The 21,545-nt window shown below is 35.3% G+C and overlaps 1 protein-coding gene across 2 annotated transcripts in view; it reads right to left on the bottom strand.

Annotated features, from left to right (window-relative positions):
* Window positions 1-774: 774 nt before the first annotated feature.
* PTPRQ (protein tyrosine phosphatase receptor type Q) overlaps window positions 775-21,545 on the bottom strand; it is a 122,845-nt gene continuing 102,074 nt past the window's right edge. For both annotated transcript variants that reach the window (XM_088164993.1, XM_088164994.1), the window contains 9 exons: window positions 21,045-21,126; window positions 16,584-16,674; window positions 15,125-15,201; window positions 12,803-12,937; window positions 12,562-12,687; window positions 10,234-10,382; window positions 8,297-8,432; window positions 4,864-4,987; window positions 775-4,573 (listed from right to left, as the gene is read on the bottom strand). In XM_088164993.1, the coding sequence (XP_088021119.1) occupies window positions 4,536-4,573; window positions 4,864-4,987; window positions 8,297-8,432; window positions 10,234-10,382; window positions 12,562-12,687; window positions 12,803-12,937; window positions 15,125-15,201; window positions 16,584-16,674; window positions 21,045-21,126 (958 nt within the window). In that variant the 3' untranslated portion in view covers window positions 775-4,535. The remainder of the gene's footprint in view (window positions 4,574-4,863; window positions 4,988-8,296; window positions 8,433-10,233; window positions 10,383-12,561; window positions 12,688-12,802; window positions 12,938-15,124; window positions 15,202-16,583; window positions 16,675-21,044; window positions 21,127-21,545) is intronic.

Below are 21,545 nucleotides of genomic sequence, written 5' to 3'. Positions count from 1 at the left end.
GGATCTATGAAATGTGTCATATACTGTTGCTCAGTGGTGAAAAGCCATTGATATTCAGTTTTGTTTGCATAGAATCTGAGAAAGGCCCTACATGATAAGGGAGCTGTGAGAAGAAACAATTAAAATAAGTAGTCAGTTCAGCATTGTTTGGGAAAAGTTATTGGGAAAAGAGAATCTCCATGAAAAATATCAAACACTGAATCCATCCTGCTTTCTTCAGCTTACACTGAACGACGACCAGTACTAAAATTTATACCAGAATTTTCTATAGCAGTAACGGGAACTTCTGGATAGGAAGTCAGCTTACCCTTACAATTGTATACAGAGCTGATGCTGCAGAGATGTGCCACTGGTAATATAGCTCAGCTTGGGAACCACAGAAGTAGCTTTGCACTTGCATGGTAATCACAATCATAGCCACAGAGAAGACAGGGCAGAAAATGTATTGAACAGGAGTCAGAGCAAAAATGAGACTGATATTCCATGATATCATCTGGAAATCAACTCATAGGAAAGAGGCGGAGAGAAGGTTTGCAGTAAGACCACTACACACCTGTAAGAGCACTACCTGCAGATCATGCCTGCAGTATTGCAATTCAGATGACCCATATTACTGTTTGCAATTCCTTCTAATATAGTGACACACAGATAAGAAACACAACATTAGAAAAGAGAAGAACTTGGTTTTTTTCGACACCGTACATGGAGTGGTGACACAACAGTCACAGAAAAGTGGTTTAAACAGAGCATCACCTTTCAGCACATTTTCTCTGACATTTCCTTAAAATCAAAACCGACAAAGACATGTTCAGTGCTATGTGTCAATGGTTTCCAGCTACAGTCTACTGTATTCAATGCATTCCAGATTTTGCAGAACTGAATTGGCATATAACTTAGTTATAAAACAACCCTGAATTCATTATTACTATGTGGATATCCTCTAAACCAGGGGCTAATTAATTACTTTTCATATGTCTTAAAATAAAAGTTGTTTTGGATCTATTTTTACTGTATATTTCCATGGACAGACAATGATCTTGTGTTATCTTAACACATATGTAACCCTCTGAAACAGATATTTCTCACATTTTATTTTAACCTTCTGTCAAAACATTTTCAGAAAAAATCTCTTCTGTTCACAGACTTCACAGGGCTTTGTATCCTGAATCTCAGCAAATTCATATCCACATCTAGGTTGCTTTTCAATTTCTGTGTGCAACCAAGAAAGCTCTCTGTCGTGCTATGTTGGTATGAAATAGGATTGACTCATTGTTTTTTGCTGCTTTTTCTCAGTAACTTCCTATGATCATACTCTTTATTGCAGCAATATATACATGGTACTACACAGATTAAGTCACATTATTAATCTTTCAAATAATGTTAAGAAGTTAAATTACTGAATAGCTCTATATATGCGGTAAAATCACAATTGAACTCACAATTATTTTTATAAACTCTTTTAACAGTATAAGAAATGCTTTAAATACAACATTAACTTAATGTTCTGCTGACTTTCTGTTACCTTTGTGGGCATAACAATTCAGTATTTTAAGGGTGCTGACAATAGTCTTTTGTAAGGATGCCCAGTGGAACTTGCTATATATATATATATATATATATATATACTGCTTTTTCTCTGTATGGAGATATATCAGTCTCTAGAAATTTCCCAGATTATTTAATACAGTGTGACATAATTTCGATAATCCTGTAGAATTTCTGGATTTTTCTCCAATTTTTATTCATTCCATTTCTAATTTTGGCAGAATACACTCTTGCAATATTAATAGTGCCAAGAATTTGTAGAAAATTTAGTGGTGACATTAAAAATGAATGGATGGGCTACTTAATATATAAAAATATATTCTTAAAATAGCAATTGGACAAATCCTGCTTGACTCCAGCTCTGCAGTGCTGTCAGTAGCACCACCATAGGTATCATTTCATAAGGGAATAAGTGATGGAAGAAAAGAGAACATGTGGAAATTCTTCCTTCATAACTGAACTGAGCTCTGGAGGAATTTCTTCATATATGGATGCTCCCCTCTCCCTGTAATGCATTGGCAGACACACAGGAAGGTTCAAACTACTGCTGTGTTCGTACTAAAAACCAGTACTTGAGAGAATTGCTTGGAGATACTTCTTTCCCTGACCATGTGCCTTATGAGTTATGACCAGTTTATGCTGAATATTATCTTTTACTCTGGAGACAATACAAAATGTGTCAAGGTGGCATATATCAGATTGCCTATGTCAGATTGTACAGTAAAGTACTTGAATTAATTTTCATTAATTAATGGAAAGGACAAAAGGAGTCACATTTTCTAGATTCTTTCTAAGCTGTTAGGCAAGCAGGTTACTGAATGCAGTGTAACCTGCAGTGTAACCATAGGCAGGTCCCCTAAAGGAGTGTATAGAATCTTCACTGTTAAATATTTTATAAAAGCTAGAGACTGCTTAAGCACTTCTAGAACTTCTGGAGTTCATCTCTAAGTCTCATAAGGCTTAGCTTTTTCCTCCACATATTCCACCATTGTGGATATAAGACTATACAAGATTATGACTCTATAATGTCAATTTATCACAGTGCTCCCTGTACTGCTACCAAGTACAACCGCAAATCACAAAAAACATCTGTAAGTCCCTATAAGTAATTTGTCAGAATACTTTAAAGTACATGTATAATAAATGAAGAACACATGTTTCATAGGAACCAAATGAAACTAGAGCTGTACCGAATGCTTTGCCAGAGACTTGAACAGCTGTGGACATCACCTCTCTCTCCCCCTATCAAGCTTTAAAAGGCATTGTTTTCTTTTTAGCCTGACAGGTGATGTTTACAATACCGTTGATCTTCCTAAAAGACAGATTGCCCAAATATCTCTGTAGACCACTTCTATCTCCTTAAATGCTGTCTTTTGATTTTCATTTTAGATATTAAAAAATTACAAAGGGTCTTCACTGTACCATCCTTGCCAGTTTCTAACAACCATCATTTAGTTCTGAAAAAGTACCATGTTACCTTCTGCATAGCATTTTCTGTCTGGAAGCTACAGTGACGAAATGGAAATTTCTGTTCAGTTATTTTTGTTCAGTGTGCACACACAAGAACAGCCTCTCACATACACATTTCAAGGTTCTAAAGAGTTTTGTCTGACTTCCCTGAGCTTGATATCTCAGCAAGACAGCTTTGATATCTTCTGTCTAAGCACAATATAAGATGGCAGTCTCTTTGTTATTATGTTTTGCATTTCAGATTAAGGTCACAACTTCATTGTTATTCATAATGATGATACATTTCTTTACCTGAGAAAAACCTAGTAATCAACCCTTTCACCCAATAATATCAATTGAATATTTTCGCTTCCATGTAAAGCCAGGGCACACACTTTGATTATCTTTCTAGTCTTCCTACTCTACTAATGTTTGCAGTTCTTCTCAGATACAAACTTCCTGCTTCTCTCATTCCTGTTTCAGATCTATTTCCAATAATCATGATCATCATCAGGAGGAGAAGACATTTTCTTTTATTAAATCTCGATGTTAGCTCTTATAATTTTCAGTGTCTGCAGTGATTTGCCAAACCTGAGGAAGGTGCAAAAACTTTTTTACTTGAACTATGTTATAAAATACATTGAAATTAAATTTTGAGCAACATTTCAAAATGCTGAATAGTATTATAATCAAGAAAGGTGAATGAATTCTAAACATTCTATTACATAAGTCAATCTAGCATTCATTATAAAATATAATAGATTTATAGTTTTACTTTGTTTTTTCTGCTTGAAAAAGTAGCAGGAATGTAAAACATGTTTTTCTGCACTGAACATATGCAATCATCATTATGTATTTAAAAAACCCAACCTGCTGATTATAAAATAGTTTAAATAGCCCCAAGTGTCCCTGAAGAGCTACTGTGTGTTGTGTAAAAGCTGAATAATCCTCCTCATGTCAGAAGGTGACTCTTCAGCTGTTCAGGATCATGAGCTGATGTACTACCACTTGTGAAAAAAATATTCAAAACACAAGAACATACAGTTAGGTAAAGATCATTGTGATGGTCTTGGAATTAATCTGCAAGAACTGACAACACTGAAGTCAATCTATCAAGAATGAGTAAAGAAACCTTAGCTTTTACTTAAAACCAAAATACACAGAACACAGCAAATTCACACCAAAATAGGTTCAATGGAAATATGAATTTTTTACATCCTATTTGGCTCATTTTTCTTTTACAAAGATAGTTTGGAAAAAAGGAATGTGTTCAAATACACTTTAAGTACATACTGAATGCACTATTTATATAACACCAGAAGTGCAGTCTGTACAAACGGACTCCAAACCATTATTGCTCGGTGTTCCGAAAAAAATACTTTTCACTTATTTATGAAGGCACATTGATAGAAGAAAAGATGTCTCTATCATCTGTGTTTCCTTTAATCAACAAAATAGGGGAATTCACTTTGGCCCCTGTGCTTAGAAAAATATGACTTGATTTTCAAAATCTCCTTTGCTGTAATATTTACTCCTAGTATTTACATGGTTGTTTCTTCCCATTCAAGTTCCACATCACCTGCAGAAGAAACAGATACATTTAATTAATCCGCCATTTGTTACTATTTGTAAACAAATAGTAACTAGTGGCAGATAACTAAATTTAAAAGATCTTGCATGGAAAAAAGTGGGGAAAGCTTGAGCAATGACTGTTACTGTGAGGGGGAATAAAGAGCAGCAAAAGGAGAGATATTTATACTTTTGAAGAAAAAAATGCATGTCAAATTACTTTTTTTCTGCTTTTTAGTCTGGACAAGTCATTGCACCTGCTGTGAAAAAATAATTTTGACACAGGCTGTATCTCCTTACCTTCCATGCCATCCAGAGAGTCCATCTTTTGCAGTGCTGAATAATTTACAAAACATAAGGGCTGACTGCTTCCCTTAGTTGTCAACAGATCCAATACACATTGATGCAAAAATATATATTGTGCCTGTAAAATGTGAATTTAAAGATGCTTGATCAGAAGAAAAGTATACTTGTAATACCAAAACACCTTATTATGTTTTCTGTAACACCTAGAAAATCTCAAAGTAACTGCAGTTTAATTGATCAATCTCAGTACTTTGGTGACCATATCATATATGCCTGATCTGATTTCAATTATTATTTATTTCAATTTTTATGAAACATAATGCTTTAAATTTGTCAAAGCATATTAATCCTTATGAACAGTAAGATATATGAAATTAGACTAACCATTACTGAGTCTATCCCACAATTTTCTGTGAATGTTTGTTCTATGAAAAGATGTTTTGCCATGAGATGCAGACTGAAGAAACTGAACCACATTAATGTAATATCTAGATAAGAAAATTTTCCTCTTTCTAACATAGACAAAACCAGCAGGGTGCACTCAAATGCAGAAGTTCAAGTAAATCTAAACCTATATGTTCTAGGAACTTGCACCAGTAGAAGCAAATTAACCCAATATTTTGAGTGATACTTCTTGAGCTGTAGCCTTATTTTTAACATATGATAGCACAAAGAGTGGCAACTAAAGTTAGTTTGACACTTTCAAGGACATAAAGACTGAAAAGAGGGAAACAAAATAAGGCAATGCAAGAATGAAATAAGGGAATGAAAACAGATTGAAATGAAATATAATAAATTGATTAAACATATATAATGTACAGTATATTGAGAAGTATCGTAGATGTAGATGTAGATGTAGATGTAGATGTAGATGCAGATGCAGATGTAGATGTAGATGTAGATGTAGATGTAGATGTAGATGTAGATGTAGATGTAGATGTAGATGTAGATGTAGAAGAGAGACCACCTAGTCTCTTGAGACTATCTAGTGCAAGTACCAGTGCACAAGCTGGATCAGCCCAGAACCTTGTTGGGATGGATTTGGAATATCTGCACAAAAATCACACTCTTACCCTTCACTTTTCCACAGGTAAAAAAAATTAATGTAATTTTTTGGCTCAATAATTGCTATAATAATTCTGTTTCAGAACTGCCATAAATTTACAATTCAAGTGTCTCAGATGTATGAGAGAAATTTGCTTACATGGATGAGTTTTACTGTCACAGCTCCAGAACTGTGAGTAATTAAAGCAGCTTTTCACAGGCCCTCTGGAGCAGGCAGTACCATTACACTTTTCGATAACTTTTTTACTGAAATAATAGCATGGTATTACTTCAAACCAGCCCTTGTACTTGGCAAGAAGATAAACTTTGATATGTCTGCTGAAAAAAACCCATGGATTTCTAGAATGAAGGTCTTAAATTTCAGCAGAGTTCAGATGGTTAATTTGGTTCAGAATGCAGACTCTGAAAATTCTGTAATCTCTTGCCCTTGTACAGCTACTTCTGATGTAGCAATGAAATCCTTCTGGGTTTGCCAGGGGAAAGTGAAGCAGTCTACCTCGGCAATTAATGTGTAACTAGTTATTTTCCAAGTTAGAATCAATGACAATCTTAATTATTCTCACCCATTGGTTACACTAACAGATCATGTTAGCAAAAGGAACATTACTTTGGAGCTATAAAAAAGCCAAATACAGGTCGGAGAGCCATCAGCTTTTATTTATTTTACTCATAGATCTTACAGACATTTTGACTGAGGCATTTCTGTACTGACTTCTGGGAAGGAATTGCTCTTCTCTTTTATATCTTCTGTGATGATCACATAAAATCTGATTAATAGGCAACTCAACAGTGTTTTATAATAGAACTCTCAGAACAGCTTGACTTTTGAATCCACTATAAAAATTTTCAAGATCGATTCCCTTTGGGTAAGTTTTGTTGCTTATCTGACTTCTGTAGTCTTGCAAAAATGAGGTAGAAATGACCTGGACAGGTAACAGGCTACCTCAGAATTTTGCAGCTAGCATACAGATGGAGACTTGATGTGTTAGGAAATCTGAACTCCAACACCATCATCTTGTATTGTATTTTGGCACACCTTTTCCTAGTCCCTGCCAAAACATTCAAATGAAGAGATACACAAAAATGATGCATATTTAAAAAACTTACAATGATATTATCGAATGTCTCACTGCTTTAAGATTTTATTTTGGGAGTACTCTCATTAAATTGCCTTCCAGCCTTTGATTTATTTCTACATGATTCTAATTCTAGTCAGAAATGTAAAATGAGAACCAAAAAGTATTCCCAGAATTCATCATCACAAAGAAGCAACTGGCAATTGTTTAGCTGCATCAAGACTTCAAAAGAAAATATTTAGAGCAGGTGGTATCCAGACTGCACCTTAGAAGATACATCGTGTCAGAATATCACCAGAAGGTCCCGTGAAATCATCTGAAGAAAGGTTAACTGCTTTGTGTATTCTAACACACTTTTTACATGTTCTGATGTGATATGGAATAGCAGAATTTCATTTCAAATGGAGCAAGTCTCCTTACATTAAAATCAATTTAAATCTGTCAGTCATGTGGAAGTTCATCCTGAAACTACTTGTCCATACTGAGAAGTTGGTAAGTCATGCTGTGGACTAAAAGGCTTCAGGCTGCCCTGGGTTAGATCTGTCCTGCAGGAGACTTATGCCAGGATCTTTATCCAAATAAAGCTGATTTCCATTCCACTGGGCATTTAGGATCAGCTTTAAATTCTTCTATTATTCCTTTACATATATTCAGAATTCCAGATACAGAAGAAAGAGGTCTTCCTCACCAGGAGGTCATCACTGATTTATATCCATACAAAATAAGTCTGCCAGGAATGTACTTTTTTTAGACCCAAAACTCACTATTGATCTTGAACAGTTTGAAATCTATGCTTAAATCCATCCATATGTACTGTTTTATTTGAACCAATTGAAAAAGTATCAAGGAATCAATAATGAGTTCAAAGGTAAATTAATATATTTAAGTTTGGTGGGCTATGCGACATATAAATACACACAAAAAAACCCCCCCAACACTTTAGTACATAAAGTCAAAATTAAGTAGCGAATGAATGAATTCATTTTTAATCTAACAATTGTTCTGCACCCAAAACTTGAAATAAGCTTCTTTAGAGACTGAGAAATTATTATTTAGGTTTAAAAATAAATAGCACTCTTTCAGCACTTGTCAAGGCTTTGCTGGCTAAGTGCATATAGGTGGATATAGACAATATATTTCCACAATGCTTGAAATAAATAAAAGCAGGATTGGTAGAAAATGTATTACACAGCTGATTGTTATGACCTTCCTAGTGTTGTTTTGTAGATCACATGAAGAGATGACAAATTTTTCAACAACTGGAAAACAGAATAGATAAATCTTACCAGATTTTGTACCATACACATTCTTTCACTTCTTAGCTCAGCTACAAGTCCGTAGATATCCACAAAATCATGGTCATTTACATGTTGGGTTAAATGGTCAAGTGCAATATAAACACCCGTTCTTCCAACACCAGCACTGCAAACATAATGAACAAGATAAAATAAAGTTTTTATGTTAATGCTTTCATCATTTTCTTAGAATATTCTGGATGAATTGTTTATTGTGAAAAGAAAAACTTCTGAAGCAAAACCTAAATCTTCTTTTCAGTATTTACATCTTGTGAATTCCCTTCTGAATTTGATCAAGTGAAATCTGGATTTGAGCCATTTTCTAATTTTGATTTCACATTTTCATAATTTTTGATTTCTCATTTTCATCAGATAAATGAGATATTACTCATTTATATGTTCATATGATCCAAATCTGTGTGAGTGGAAAAAAAGATCCTACAGCTTTTCTGTGAGTTTTCTAGAGCTCATTAATTGAGAGAAGAAAAAATCATAAGATTTTGTGAAATCACATGGGATTCTGTGATACTTTTGGTATTTGAGACAAAACAACACGAGATTTGGCAAAAAATTTAAAAGAAAATATTTTTAAAAGGAGGATGAGTGTGCACGACATGCTGGTAGGTACTGTTTTATTTCAAGGTCTTATAATGAATAGGATCATTTCCAAATGGCTATCAGACTTCTCTGCAATTGGTGTAATAACTGCAGGGTATAACTCTGCACATAATCAAGAGATATACAGCAGAACTCTTGAGCTTGCAATATCTAATGAGTAAGAAGTAATGAATGAGTTTTCTGGATATGAGAATACACAGTAATGCTTAATAACCATCAGGAATTTGAGCACAGGTGGAGTATCAGGCCCTTGCTGGCCCCTTTACACATCTCCCTTAAGAAAAGAATATAGAGGTCCTTGCAGAGAGTCTCCACAGAATATAAATGTGCTGAAAACATGAAGACTTTGTTGTTCTTTCCTGTCATAGTCTCTCTGGCCCTTGCAGTAGAGGGAAATGTTCATCAAAGACAACAATATTAAATAAATAAGATTTTACTACTCTTTGTAACTGGCACCCATAGGATGCTGTGGACAAATAAAAAGAATTCCCATGCATGATAAAGTGGTTTGGGAAAAGATTTGAAGCATCAAAGCCATCTTTTCCTTCCACATATTTCCAAGTGAGAAGGAGGCTAAGACTCAGTAGCAGACCTATGAGTTCAGATCTCTGTTATGGAGCATGCCTATTCTGTGGGAACACTGACCTGCACAAAAAATGCAAACACACTCATTGATTTCCTTAAGACTTAGACCTTCCCACACACTTACTCTTTGAAACAGAAGTTTAAGTGTGTTAATGAAATCAGTGGAAACTATGACAGCTGAACACCTCTAACCACTAGACCATTTATTTAAGAGCCTAAATATAGGTTTTAGCTGTTTACAGGCATCCAAGTTTGAAATCTGGCCTATGCAAATTCTTATTTCTATTTGTCATTCTCTGTGGCCTCAAGTAGTTTCTTCTTTATGATACGTGACATGTACATTTAAAATATATTTTTAATAGTTGCTTCTTAAGAAGAACACTAGTTATAATAGAAGTAATTTAAACCAGCACATGTCATTAGCTATTCTTCTTCTCATGATTACAGAGGAAAATGTAGATTCCAGCAGTCCTTTATGGTAATTGTTGGAGCAATTATTTCCCTGACATCACCTCAATGGATTTCCATAAATGGAAGAACAGACATTGGCACTTTACCTTCTAGAAAGGAGTAGGAAGAACTGCTAGAGAAACCTTTAGCACTGTCGATACTAGAACCATACCTGTGTACTCAGTCTTCATGGTTGCTCTTCTGGCAACTTCCCTGTGCATTATTATGCACTTGAAATTGAAAGCTGCCAAACGATGATGTGGTGAATATCTTACCTGCAGTGAACCACCATCGGTGTGTTATCATGTGCTCGACGTGCCCGGATAAGTTTTACAAAATGGATAATTGGTGCAGTAGTCTCAGGGACTCCATGCTCTGGCCAAGAAGTAAAGTTACACTGCTGCACCATCATGCAGTCTCCATGCTGAAAAATACGTAATAATGCAGTTGTTACAGAAGAAATGCTACAGAAGGTTCAGTAAAGTATATGTAACCTTCTCAGTAATTTCATGTAAAAAATAAAGTTAGAATAGCATAATAATTATAAGATTACTGGCATGAAGGGTTAATTTGTTGTGAACACAATTTCTGGTAGGTTTTTTGAGGGATGGCATCAAGTCGCTCTTTCAGGAAGTATTTGTGGCTCCAGTAAGTATTTGTGGCTCTTCATTTGACTTTAGTCATTATATCTGTAATTTGTAGATTGCAAGTTGAAGTTTCTATGGCTCATTTAGAAGTTTAGTGAGCTGGGATGACAAATTTGTTCAGGAAAGAGCAACCACTCTAAGAGTGATACAATGTAGTAAATGCAAACACACTGGTAAACAGAGATATATTTTCTTTCATGCTCTCTCAATCAGAGCAGCAGCAACAGTAACCTCAAAAAAGAGGTTATGATGTGATACCCAGATTAATTTTGAAGGACGTAAAAATGAAAGAACAGGATCATGCCAAAAGCCTGTCTACATCAATATGCTGTTTCCAACAGTGGTCAAGAAAAAATGTTAGGGAACATTATAAAACATGATAACAATGTATCTGTAGTTCCCCAGAATATCCTTTCCATTCTTCATAGTTTATGACTTGTGAACTGCTTTAGTGAGAGACAGTAAATGGAAATTTAATAGTACTCATCAGTATTTTCTTCTACTAATTTATGCAGATTTTTCAAATCCCTGTAAGTTTTTACCATTCACAATCTCCTGCAGCAAGGAGTACCACAGTTTAATCAACTGTTGTGTAATGAACCAGTTTTTACTTTTTAAAATTTCTTTTGAACCAATCACTTCTTTCATATTGCAAGAAATATTGAACAACGGTGAACAATTATGTGTAGCAACTGCTTTGTAGTTGCACTATTTTTTTTTAAACTGATCAACATAAAAAAGAAAGAGAAATAACTTTGGATGCACAATGGCAATGATTTTGAGTTATTTGCTTCACATAGGCTTTTTATCTTCACTGGAAGATCATCAAGCCTCCACCCACTTGTGAATGGACGTACAATCTCAAAACCAGCTATACAGCACATTTAATGACTTTATGTTTATAAAGGGCATAGCTTTTTGTGCAAGGTAGTTCAGCTACAGTAAATGGATCACCCAGTCCATTCAGATTATCTTCTTTTCAGCCTCATTCTCGTTAACACAAGTGACTTGGCATTTCATTGGCTTTCATTTTTATTCTAAATAGTCCTTTTCCTAGTCTTGTTTCCCTATGTTCTATTTTTAGCTGAAAAAAAAAGGGTTATCTTCTCTCAGTCATTTTAAAATGTTCAGTTTCTCTGTACTATGTGTACAACATATCCCTATGGGATGACTGCTGAGACCAGCCCCTACCTGCTGTGTGCCCTTTGTCACATACACATGCCACAGGACGGTAATGCCTGCATTAGGACAGTCAAGTTCAGGTCCTAGGATCTGGCTGTACTACTTACAACACAGATCAATGCTGGGAGTGCAAAAGAAAGCTGACTTAATTTTGGATCTTTATCCCAGATTCCTTTTTGAGCCCACCTGCTGTTCTGATTTAATGCTGGGTTATAATTTTTCCAAAGCATGGAAACTGCAGTTGTGGGTCATGACAAAGGTGAAGATCTCTGCTGCACCCCTACTCCTTTTCCCAGCAAAAAGAGTAGGAGTAATGCTGATGATTCCCATTTATACTGGGTGAATCCCCTGGGGGTGGAGGCCAATGGTTGGTGGTACAATGCAAAACAGCTGCACCGGAGAATCTTGCCCTTTAATCTGAGAGGGAAACATTCAAAGGGATTTGTCTGATCCCAGACTGGTTAGGATTACTCTTTTCTAGAGCAGACACCAATGTGTCCAAGTAGAAACATCACCTCCCACCAGACCAGAAGTTCAGTAACCTTAATAGGCCCTTCATACATATTGGACAAATATCTGAGCTCTTTGTGACAAAAAATTTCAGGAAATAAAACATGAATGAAAATAAAATGCTAGACAATCAGGCAGTGCAATGCATATGCACTAAAGATTAAAAGAAGAATATTGATGGAGTAGTTGGGTGGGATATATAATATCTGATGTTCTTTGGGGTGTTAGATGAATTTTTTTTATCAACTTCCAGTGCTGGCTTACCCTTTCAATTTTCAGATCTCTGATGGTCCAGTCTATTTGAATTTCTTCCATCAATTTAGTAATTACTATATCCCCAAACACAGTCACTGGTTTGTTATCTTCTGGCCAGTACTGATGACATCTTATCTGCAGGGCGATGATTACTAATTAATTAACAATTATCATGTTATAATCTTGACAGAAACTACATGCAGAATTTCCAATTATATCAAATGTTTTAATCGGTTCACTGGTAACTTACACGTCCTTTTTCAAAACATTGTGTGAGCATCACCAGTGTTTTAGCTCTTGTCTCCCACACCATCCTCCAGAAATCACCCACTGTTCCTGGTAATGGTCCCTGAGTTGCAATAAACTCATTTGGACATAAATAGCCCTAAGAAAGAAAAAATATTTAATACATAATGGTTGGCAAGGAAACAAAAGAGTTTGCATGTGACTCATAGTTGTGCCTGTATCTGCCATGCCTAAGGCTTAAGCCTTGTCAGACATACTAAAAGAATTGGCAAATGCCTGGATAGTCACTGCATGGCAGGCTGCCTCGGAAAACTAAAAAAGAAATGGCTTTTTTTTGTAGTCCACTTACGAACCAATACTCCAGTAAAGTGTGGGAAGTGCCATGGTAGTAGAAATGCATTTAGCAGAGATATTACAGGGACATAAGGTAATCGATTCCCATTTAAAAGTATCTAAGCCTTCGTATTATACTTTGAGCAGATCCAGTCAGAGGCCACCAAGAACTAAATAAAGAGGTGGCCTACAAAGAAGAATTAAAGGAGCAGTGCAGCCAGGGAAACAACTAAGGAGCAGTCTGAAAGCCAGTGCAAGTAATACACAGACTAATGACCTTGTTCTTTGGTGATTGTCTGGGATCTGCTGTAACTTGGGGCTGAAGCTTACTGAAATAAATGATCTCCAATTAAAGGTTTTCAAGAAACCTACTGAAGGTGTTGACTTTTATTTTAGTGTTGGCTTCTGCTCTTTGGTTAATTTATAAATTGGAGTAAAACTTGGGATGAATGAAGTTTATTGAAAAAAATCTACAGATGCTCTGAGTGCATGGTTTCACATGAATCTGGTTTCTCATAGAAAAGAAGTCAACCTACAGGAACTACTATATACTACAGAAAGTCTAAAATAATAACAACAATAGCAATAAATCTATGCCCTAGAACTAGCAGTTTATAATATCACAATGTTCTGCTTATTGCTTAAAGCAACTGACACAGTGGTTTACAGCACTACCAAAGGTTCTTGTTGGAATTATAGCCCAATAATTCACAGCTGCCTGTTACTTACTCCATCTATAATATAAAGAACAGGTGGCAGTGAGAAACTATGTTAATCCTCCTAAGTTTAAGAGTGAGGTGAGAAACTATAATTCAGGGATGCAAAGCTCACAGTTCAGTTACTGACTTTGTTTAACCAATGAAAATGAAAGCAGCAGAGTTCCCATTGGTTAAAGAATTGTCTATTCATTGGTGAATGGCCATCCATAGCAAAATCTCAGCAGGGAACACTGTGTAGCTGGCTTTTGCTGCAGCTTTTTGGAAGTTGCTGTTAGTGTTTCCTGCCTAAGACTTGGCCTGTCAGTGAGAGGAAGGGTAAAGACTAGACCATGCTCCAGGATGCCTCTGCTTTCCTTCTTAGCCTGTGTATAGTCCCAGCATGTTCAAGTGGCATGGTTCTTCCTATCTGCTAACCCTCAGAACAAAGACATAGTGGGAATAAATACCATTTGCTAATAAGAAAGGAAGATCCTCCCAGCTCTACTGCTTATTCTCTGTAATGTCTCTTAGTTACCTCCAAATAAGTATTTCTACTTCCTTTTTGTATCATCTGTTTTGATTACACTCTGCATGTCTTGCTATGTGTTTGAAAAGTATTTAATGTAAATCAAGTCTTGACCTCATGGGATATCACCAGCCACTGCTAGAAGAGATTAGATGCATAACTGTAATTCGCACTTTGAGCTTCAATAGGATAAAAGTGAGATTAAAATATAGATGAAGATGTACTGAGTACACAATAAGAAAATGGGAAAGTCTGGGAAGAAAGATGAGGATGAAAAGTATAGTATTACTTTCTTCTTCAAGAGGTCTACTTTCATTTTCCTCCATCATAACTTTCACAAAATAATAAGGATGGCAAATGCTAGCCATTTCTATGAAAGTTTTCAATTCAGTTATCTTTGCATTGTCCTATTTATATACAACAACTAATTCCTGAATCAAGAGACCAAATAACACCTGTCTAAACAACTGACCTCAGTGGAAGTTCCACAATTGCCTTTTGTGATAATGGTATGAGATAATTTATTAAAACCAATTTACTGGATACTATTTTGATTATTACTGGAAATCATTGCTTAGCAATGAAAGTGGGTTATGTATATTTTTAGCTTGTCATGTTTAATGCCACAGGGGTCACTTGAATAATGTCTTAGCAACAGTGGCTGTAGTGAATGAAAGAAAAATTAGAATCCTATTTTTGTTGCGGGTTATCTTTTTACTCTTCTAGCAGAAAACAAATACAGTAAAAATGTGAAAGACTCTCTACTTACAGACACATAGCTGGCATTAATGTAGTCAGATCCAGGAATACCAGCATCAGGCATCAGCTTTACTCTGTTGTTATTATCTATCGTGGAAGTAAAGGCTAGTTAACTAAAAGATTGGTTCAAAAACCATAAAACATGTAAAAAGCATTCCTGGAGCTCTAAGAAATCAAAAATACTGTTATTAACAGCAACAATATCTGAGAGAGTAGAACACTACCATTACAAAGGTAATTTAACTTTTTTCCATTACTGTATGGTCTTTCTTCGATGTTCCAGATGTGTTGTATATCATATTTTAATTTAAATGGTGAATGAGCCAAAACCTCCAATTTGAGGTATGTGTGGGAGGATTCTGTACCGAAAAGGAGCCCGTGTACTTCAAGCCATGACTGTTCTAGCACACACAATTTCTGTGTTAATCTGAGGGCAGAGTCAGGGATCTGATAGTTTTTCTATATACTCGCTGCCTGGGTCATTGAGCCAGATTCTGACCCTTTTCTATAGTTTTACCTTTTTTGCATAAGGTTAAGCCATTATTAAAAAAAAAAAAAAAAAAAAAGTTAGAGTTTTTGATTTGGTCTCACAGTATATATGCAGAAATTACAAAATCCAAGAAAAATACAACGTGTGTAACACCAGAATTTTGGTGTTTGGTCCTCAACTTAGTAAGGAACCTTAGAATACAAAGTTAAATATTTATGAAACATATATGTTTATGTTTTATTGTCTGTCATGAAGACAAATTTTTAGTGACTGTAACTTAGAATATGTATTGAACTAGGCAGTAGATAGCAGGAACAGCTGCTCTGAAAAGTTAATAGCACAGAATGTAGCATTATTAACCAAGGAATGCCATGCACTCCATCTCACAGCACAGCTAATGCCTAAAATAATAATGACATTTCTTGTCTTATTAACTGAAAAATGAAGCAGTGTTGAGTATAGAGAGACAGACTCCTGTCTCCTGTGATAATATCTATCCTGGCCTTATAAGTTATCATACAGTCACTCTGATCTTCTGTGGAACCTTTGTAGCACATGTACACATATCCACAAGAAAGAATATCCAGATTCCTGAGGTAGCTAAATGCATAAACATGTGGATTTTATATGTTTAAAAAATTACTTCTTACTAAAGAGGAAAAAAATGAGGAAGAATTTTAAAGAGTTTTCTACATGGCTTGAATTACAAAGCCAAGAAACTATTGAGGCTACAGTTTCTTGCACCTGCATATTAAAGCTTGTGAGAGCAAGTTGAAAGCTACTTGCAAATAAAACTGTCTTTAAAAAAACCCACAAAGTAAAGACGGATTACTTGACAGAAAATTATTTCATAATGTGGACATGATTGCACTGCTATTTCAAAGACAGATCAAACAAAAATACACTTGCATTCCAAATATCTGTTACACTATTGAAAGCAAAGAGCAAAATGGGAGAGTTGGTCAGTAAACACACATACATGGCTTTATGTTTGGGAAACGATTCTTAGACCTGTTCCAAGGCAGATCAGCATCCGTTGAAGCAAGGTCTTCAAGAAACTTGGGAAGTTCCTGCAGAGGAAAAAACGTTTGCTGGAAAACTTTTCCACTTGAATTTAAAATATGAGACAATCATCCAGTAAGAGGAAAAACTCTACAGTTTTGCAACAGTGCATTTCTAAGAACAGCTGGAAGCATTACAGAGCTTCCCACTCCACTGTCAACCCCAGTTACACCAGCAATGTTGGATGCAGTGCTGCAGACAATGCTGTCAACTTGAACAATTGAGCTTACATGAACTTTCACCTTTAAAAGCCTGGACAAAGTCAGTCTATCACCTTTTGTAGTTTTCTGTTTTTTTCATGAAGTCACATACTTGGTTACCATGCCCTACTGACTCAGTCTTGAATAATGCTTTTTCCTGACTCCTGTAGCTTGGGAGAATTTGTGGTACAGCGTTAAGAACTGATGAACATTTAATTAAGTTGAGACAACTGGCAATTAGTTATTGTTCATGGGACTGTTTGTGAAAGGAGTGGGAAGAGTTATTTTGAGTAGTACTGCAGTTTCATAACTGCATTAGTTCTATTACTGGAGGACAGAGATGGGTAAATCGTTCATGCTGAGGAACTTATTTGATGGAGATGTTTGTGTGCATAAACAGTTACAATTGAAAAAGTTGATTAAAAGAGTGGAGATAACTTAAGAACTTGTTAATGGAGAGAATGTGTTAAAGTGATGACCTTGGTGTTAAGAGAATAGAAGATGCACAATATCCAGAATTCTAAGTGCATTGTTAACTTCAATAGAACTTTGCTTTGTTTGACAAATGTTATACACAAGTCTGTTTTTATATATCTATCGATCTAAGATATAAATTTTAAAAATCGATGTATTGCTTTGAATGAGCACAATACAAAATTTTGCTGCTTGTGCAGAGTAATCCCTTCAAATTTGTCTTTTAATATTAGCGATTACTGTCTGCATGGGCTACTTCTAAAAGCTGGGCAGATAGCGTTACTATCGGGCTCAATATTAATTATGCCCTTTTGCCCAGGTATTCGAGAAAGTCTGTCCTTTATGAATAAAATTTAATGGGAATCTCCTAGCAAAAAGATAAATAAATATATAAATTAGAGAGGTAATGCAAAATGGAAAAACCAGGACTGTTTTATTACAGTGCGTTTCTTTCATTGTTAATTCAAATATTTTGTCAGCCTTGTGTATAAAACACAGTTAAAGGTGGAGATGTTAAAATTCCTCTCAGTCAGAAAGCTGAAATTTGCCTACAAAGTTTCTGTCACTGAATATTTTCATGCAGGAAGGACATAGACAAAATGCCTATTTTGAATTTTGCAAATGTTTTGGGCCATGGAATCCCATATCATGTGAACTTTAACTTGCCTCATTTATCTCACTCCTCTGAGTTTTAGGTTGCCAGTTAACTACTGTAGAAGTAGCACCATTATACGGCTCTTTGTAGTAGAGAGGAAAGAGAGAACAAGATCTTGTTATTTTCATAGTGATGCCTCCATAACTGAACAAGTGCTCAAAAGCACTTGTTGTACCAATTTTCTGCATTAGTAGGGATTTCAGTCTTATCCATTATTTCCAGATTTGGAGAAAGACTATTTGGGTTCCCAAACTCACTAACAACTTGTCACAGAAACCATGTTTCTTTGCAAACTCATAAAACTTTGAAATAAACAATTTGCATTTTATTTACTGTAGTACTTTTGTGACACTGATGACACTTTGAAGGATTTCAATTTTTTTATTCATGAGTAGAACTTATTACAAAAAAGTATTATACAAGTACTTCTGTTTCAGTAATTTGCCAGTTACTAGAAAAGCATAAGTTCCCAAATGTATTGAGAGATGGAGGAATCAGCTGGAAAGCTGGAAGTTTGAACAGTGGTGAGGTGACACCCATCACCAGTTACTTTGGCTCCCCACATTTTCTTTAAACTTGTCTTTTCTGACAAGAAATAGATCCAGGTCCATTCTGAGGCTCAGATTCCCTTCTCATCACATTTACACACAGGACTTGTTCACATGTGTGAACAAGAAATTGACCCCTGAAGATATCCTGGCACTGCAATTTGGTCAGTCAAGCAAATTAGATGAAACTGGGAATATCCATTGATTACAAGATTAAGTAAAATGGAAAGACTCACATTTATGCTGGAAAACTCCAAACCATATTTTCTGTCCACAAACTGCCTATTGTAAGCTACCCCTAGACTACTTTACCAAGATATACCAAAACTTATCTTGGAATTGGCCAGGAGGACTGCTAGGTGAAACAGTCCAAATCCAACATGGGAATATACTAGCAGTTTATTAGTGTAAGTTATCATATTCTCATATTCCATTCCCAGTAAACTTGAGTTTACTCATCCAGAGACAGACCGAGAGCCCAAGCAACCTCAGCACTATGCTTTTCACAGAACCATAGAACAGCTTGAGTTGGAAGGGACATTAACATAATCTAGTCCAACCTCATGCTGCCATGGGCAGGGGCACCTTCCACCAGAGCTGGTTGTTCAAAGCCTCATCCAACCTGGCCTTGGACACTTCTAGAGATAGGGCATTCACAACTTCTATGGGAAACCTCTTTCAGTGTTTCACCACTTAGTTATGTGCTTCAGATATGGGTTTACATCATGTTCAAGGGTTTATATCTTGAGCTAATCTTTCCTACACCCATTGCAGGACCCTCAAGTCATTTATGTAAAAGTAAAATTATGCATGTTGATAAAAACACTGCAGATCATGGTCGGCTTGCTCATTGCCTGTTTCTGAGCATTGTCATTCCCGATGTCATTTCAAGTGCGTTGTCAATCCCATTGTTTATCTGTTAAGACGTGTTACAAATAATATAGATACACTCATATTTAGGGACTGAACCTACCTTGAAATTCTGCCTGCCCTTGGACAAGTCATCTCGAAAGATATGACTACACTCTGGAACATGGAAGTTGAAGCTCAGAGACAAAAAGGACTGAAAACCTAAATTACATTTGAAACTGTCTATTATAGGTTGACTGTATAAATTATTTGAAGGAGACTTCATCTTCTTGTATTTCTCTAAATTTTAAGCAGATTGCAAAGATTTTGGTTTGATAAAACACTATTGTTTAAGATTTAAGACATTACAATGCTGTAAGGCTCAGTCAATGTGGGTCACACCTAAAGAAAGTAATACTAGAGACTTTCTAGTAATGGATGTTAATATGTGAAAGTGTTATTGATAGTAAAACTTTTCATCTGTTCAGTCATGCATAATGTAACTATAATCATTCTTGCTCAAGTGAAATAACACTTCTGGTTTTAGGAAAAAAATATTCTTATTTTATTGCTCTGGGAATTTTATGGTGCTTTTTATTATTAAATCCAGATCAATTTTACCTAATGAGCATAACAAAAACCCTGTAGGAAACACCATTAATCTTTATACACTTTTGTTAGTGTTCCCTTGGAAACTGAAATATTATAATCTAGCAGAAGAAAAGCCAATTGTTAAGTCTTCATTTTTGTTAATCCAACTAGTAAATTGTGCATGGTAAATTTAAAAGTCCAAAATAATAAAGTCACTGAACACTGACAAATTATTTTTGGGCAAATGACTGTATGTGTTAAGAAAGATAATGATGATAAACATTCTGAAATAACAAGAAGTTATTGTTGAGAAAAAATATGATAGCCATAAAATATTACTTAATGAAAATAGTGAAAACTTTTTAAAATTTGAAACTATTCATGCATTGTATTATCTGTAATGTATATTTTGAGAATTAGACTCTTTTCAGAAAGAAAGACAGGCTTGCTGTGTTCATCTGCTCATGTAAGGAAATGGAGGCAATTCAAATGGAAGCTATTCTCAAGAGCATAAGAAATATACCTTATTACTTGTAGACGAACAAAAACCAAAGTACTATGTGCAAACCCTTGACTTTCTGCACCAAAATCTGTTAAAGAAAAACATTTCTGAGTTTCCAGGCAGTATCACTGGGGCCTGAAAATTTTACAGAATGAACATTAACTCTACTTTTGGAATCATCATCACTCAGGAAAACAAACATATTTATCACAGTTAAATATACCTGTGTATATGTTTGAAAACTCTAAATAACTTGTTCTTAGGTAATCTACATATACAACACTTGATATGTATAAATATAAATATGGTGATCTTGAAATGTTGGAGACTAAACAAGATCATCTTTGACACTAAGGTGAATAATTCTGACCAGGTTGTAGTACAGGCTGCAGAATCCAAATCAGTGTACTGTTACTTTCTAAACAATCAACCTGGTAATTGGGTATTGATTATCAAGGCCAGAGTCCTTCATGGCCTTGCCTGCTCAAAATGGACATGAAATGTGACACATGAAACGACTGACGGTCTTGCGATGTTGTGACAACTGCTTGCAACATACCGAAAATTCTTCTTGAAACTTTAGGTTGTTGTTTGTGCAAAGCTCTTCAACATGTTGTAGAAAGGATTTCTTGCTTATTGGCCTGAAAGAAAGGACAGAAGAATTAGAAACCCATAGGGAATATCTTCATCATTCTTGTTATTTTACTGTAGTTTATTGATAAACAGTATTTTCCAGTTCAGTGGAAACTGATACTTATAGGCAGAAAATTATAAAGTGCTTACAGCATGCTTATTTGATTTCTTTTTGATCACTTAAAAGAGAACCATTTTACTCCCTTGTTCTCCCTTACAAAATTTTTGATGTTGCTAATGTTAACAGTACTGTAGGCTTGATTGTTTTTATAGGTAACAGCATTTCAAGGCCAGGCTTTGACATTAAAGTAAATTTGTAAACTTATTGCATTCTAAGATATAAAATACTTCTTTGTCAGACAGAAAACATTTTACAGATTGCAAGGTTTTAGACATATAAAATATTACAGTGACCTCATTCTCATAA

Source organism: Sturnus vulgaris, chromosome 5 (assembly GCF_052056855.1).
Source record: "Sturnus vulgaris isolate bStuVul1 chromosome 5, bStuVul1.hap1, whole genome shotgun sequence".
Classification (NCBI taxonomy): domain Eukaryota; kingdom Metazoa; phylum Chordata; class Aves; order Passeriformes; family Sturnidae; genus Sturnus; species Sturnus vulgaris.
Note: the sequence above shows the minus strand (reverse complement) of the source record. Positions and strands in the feature narration are given on the sequence as shown.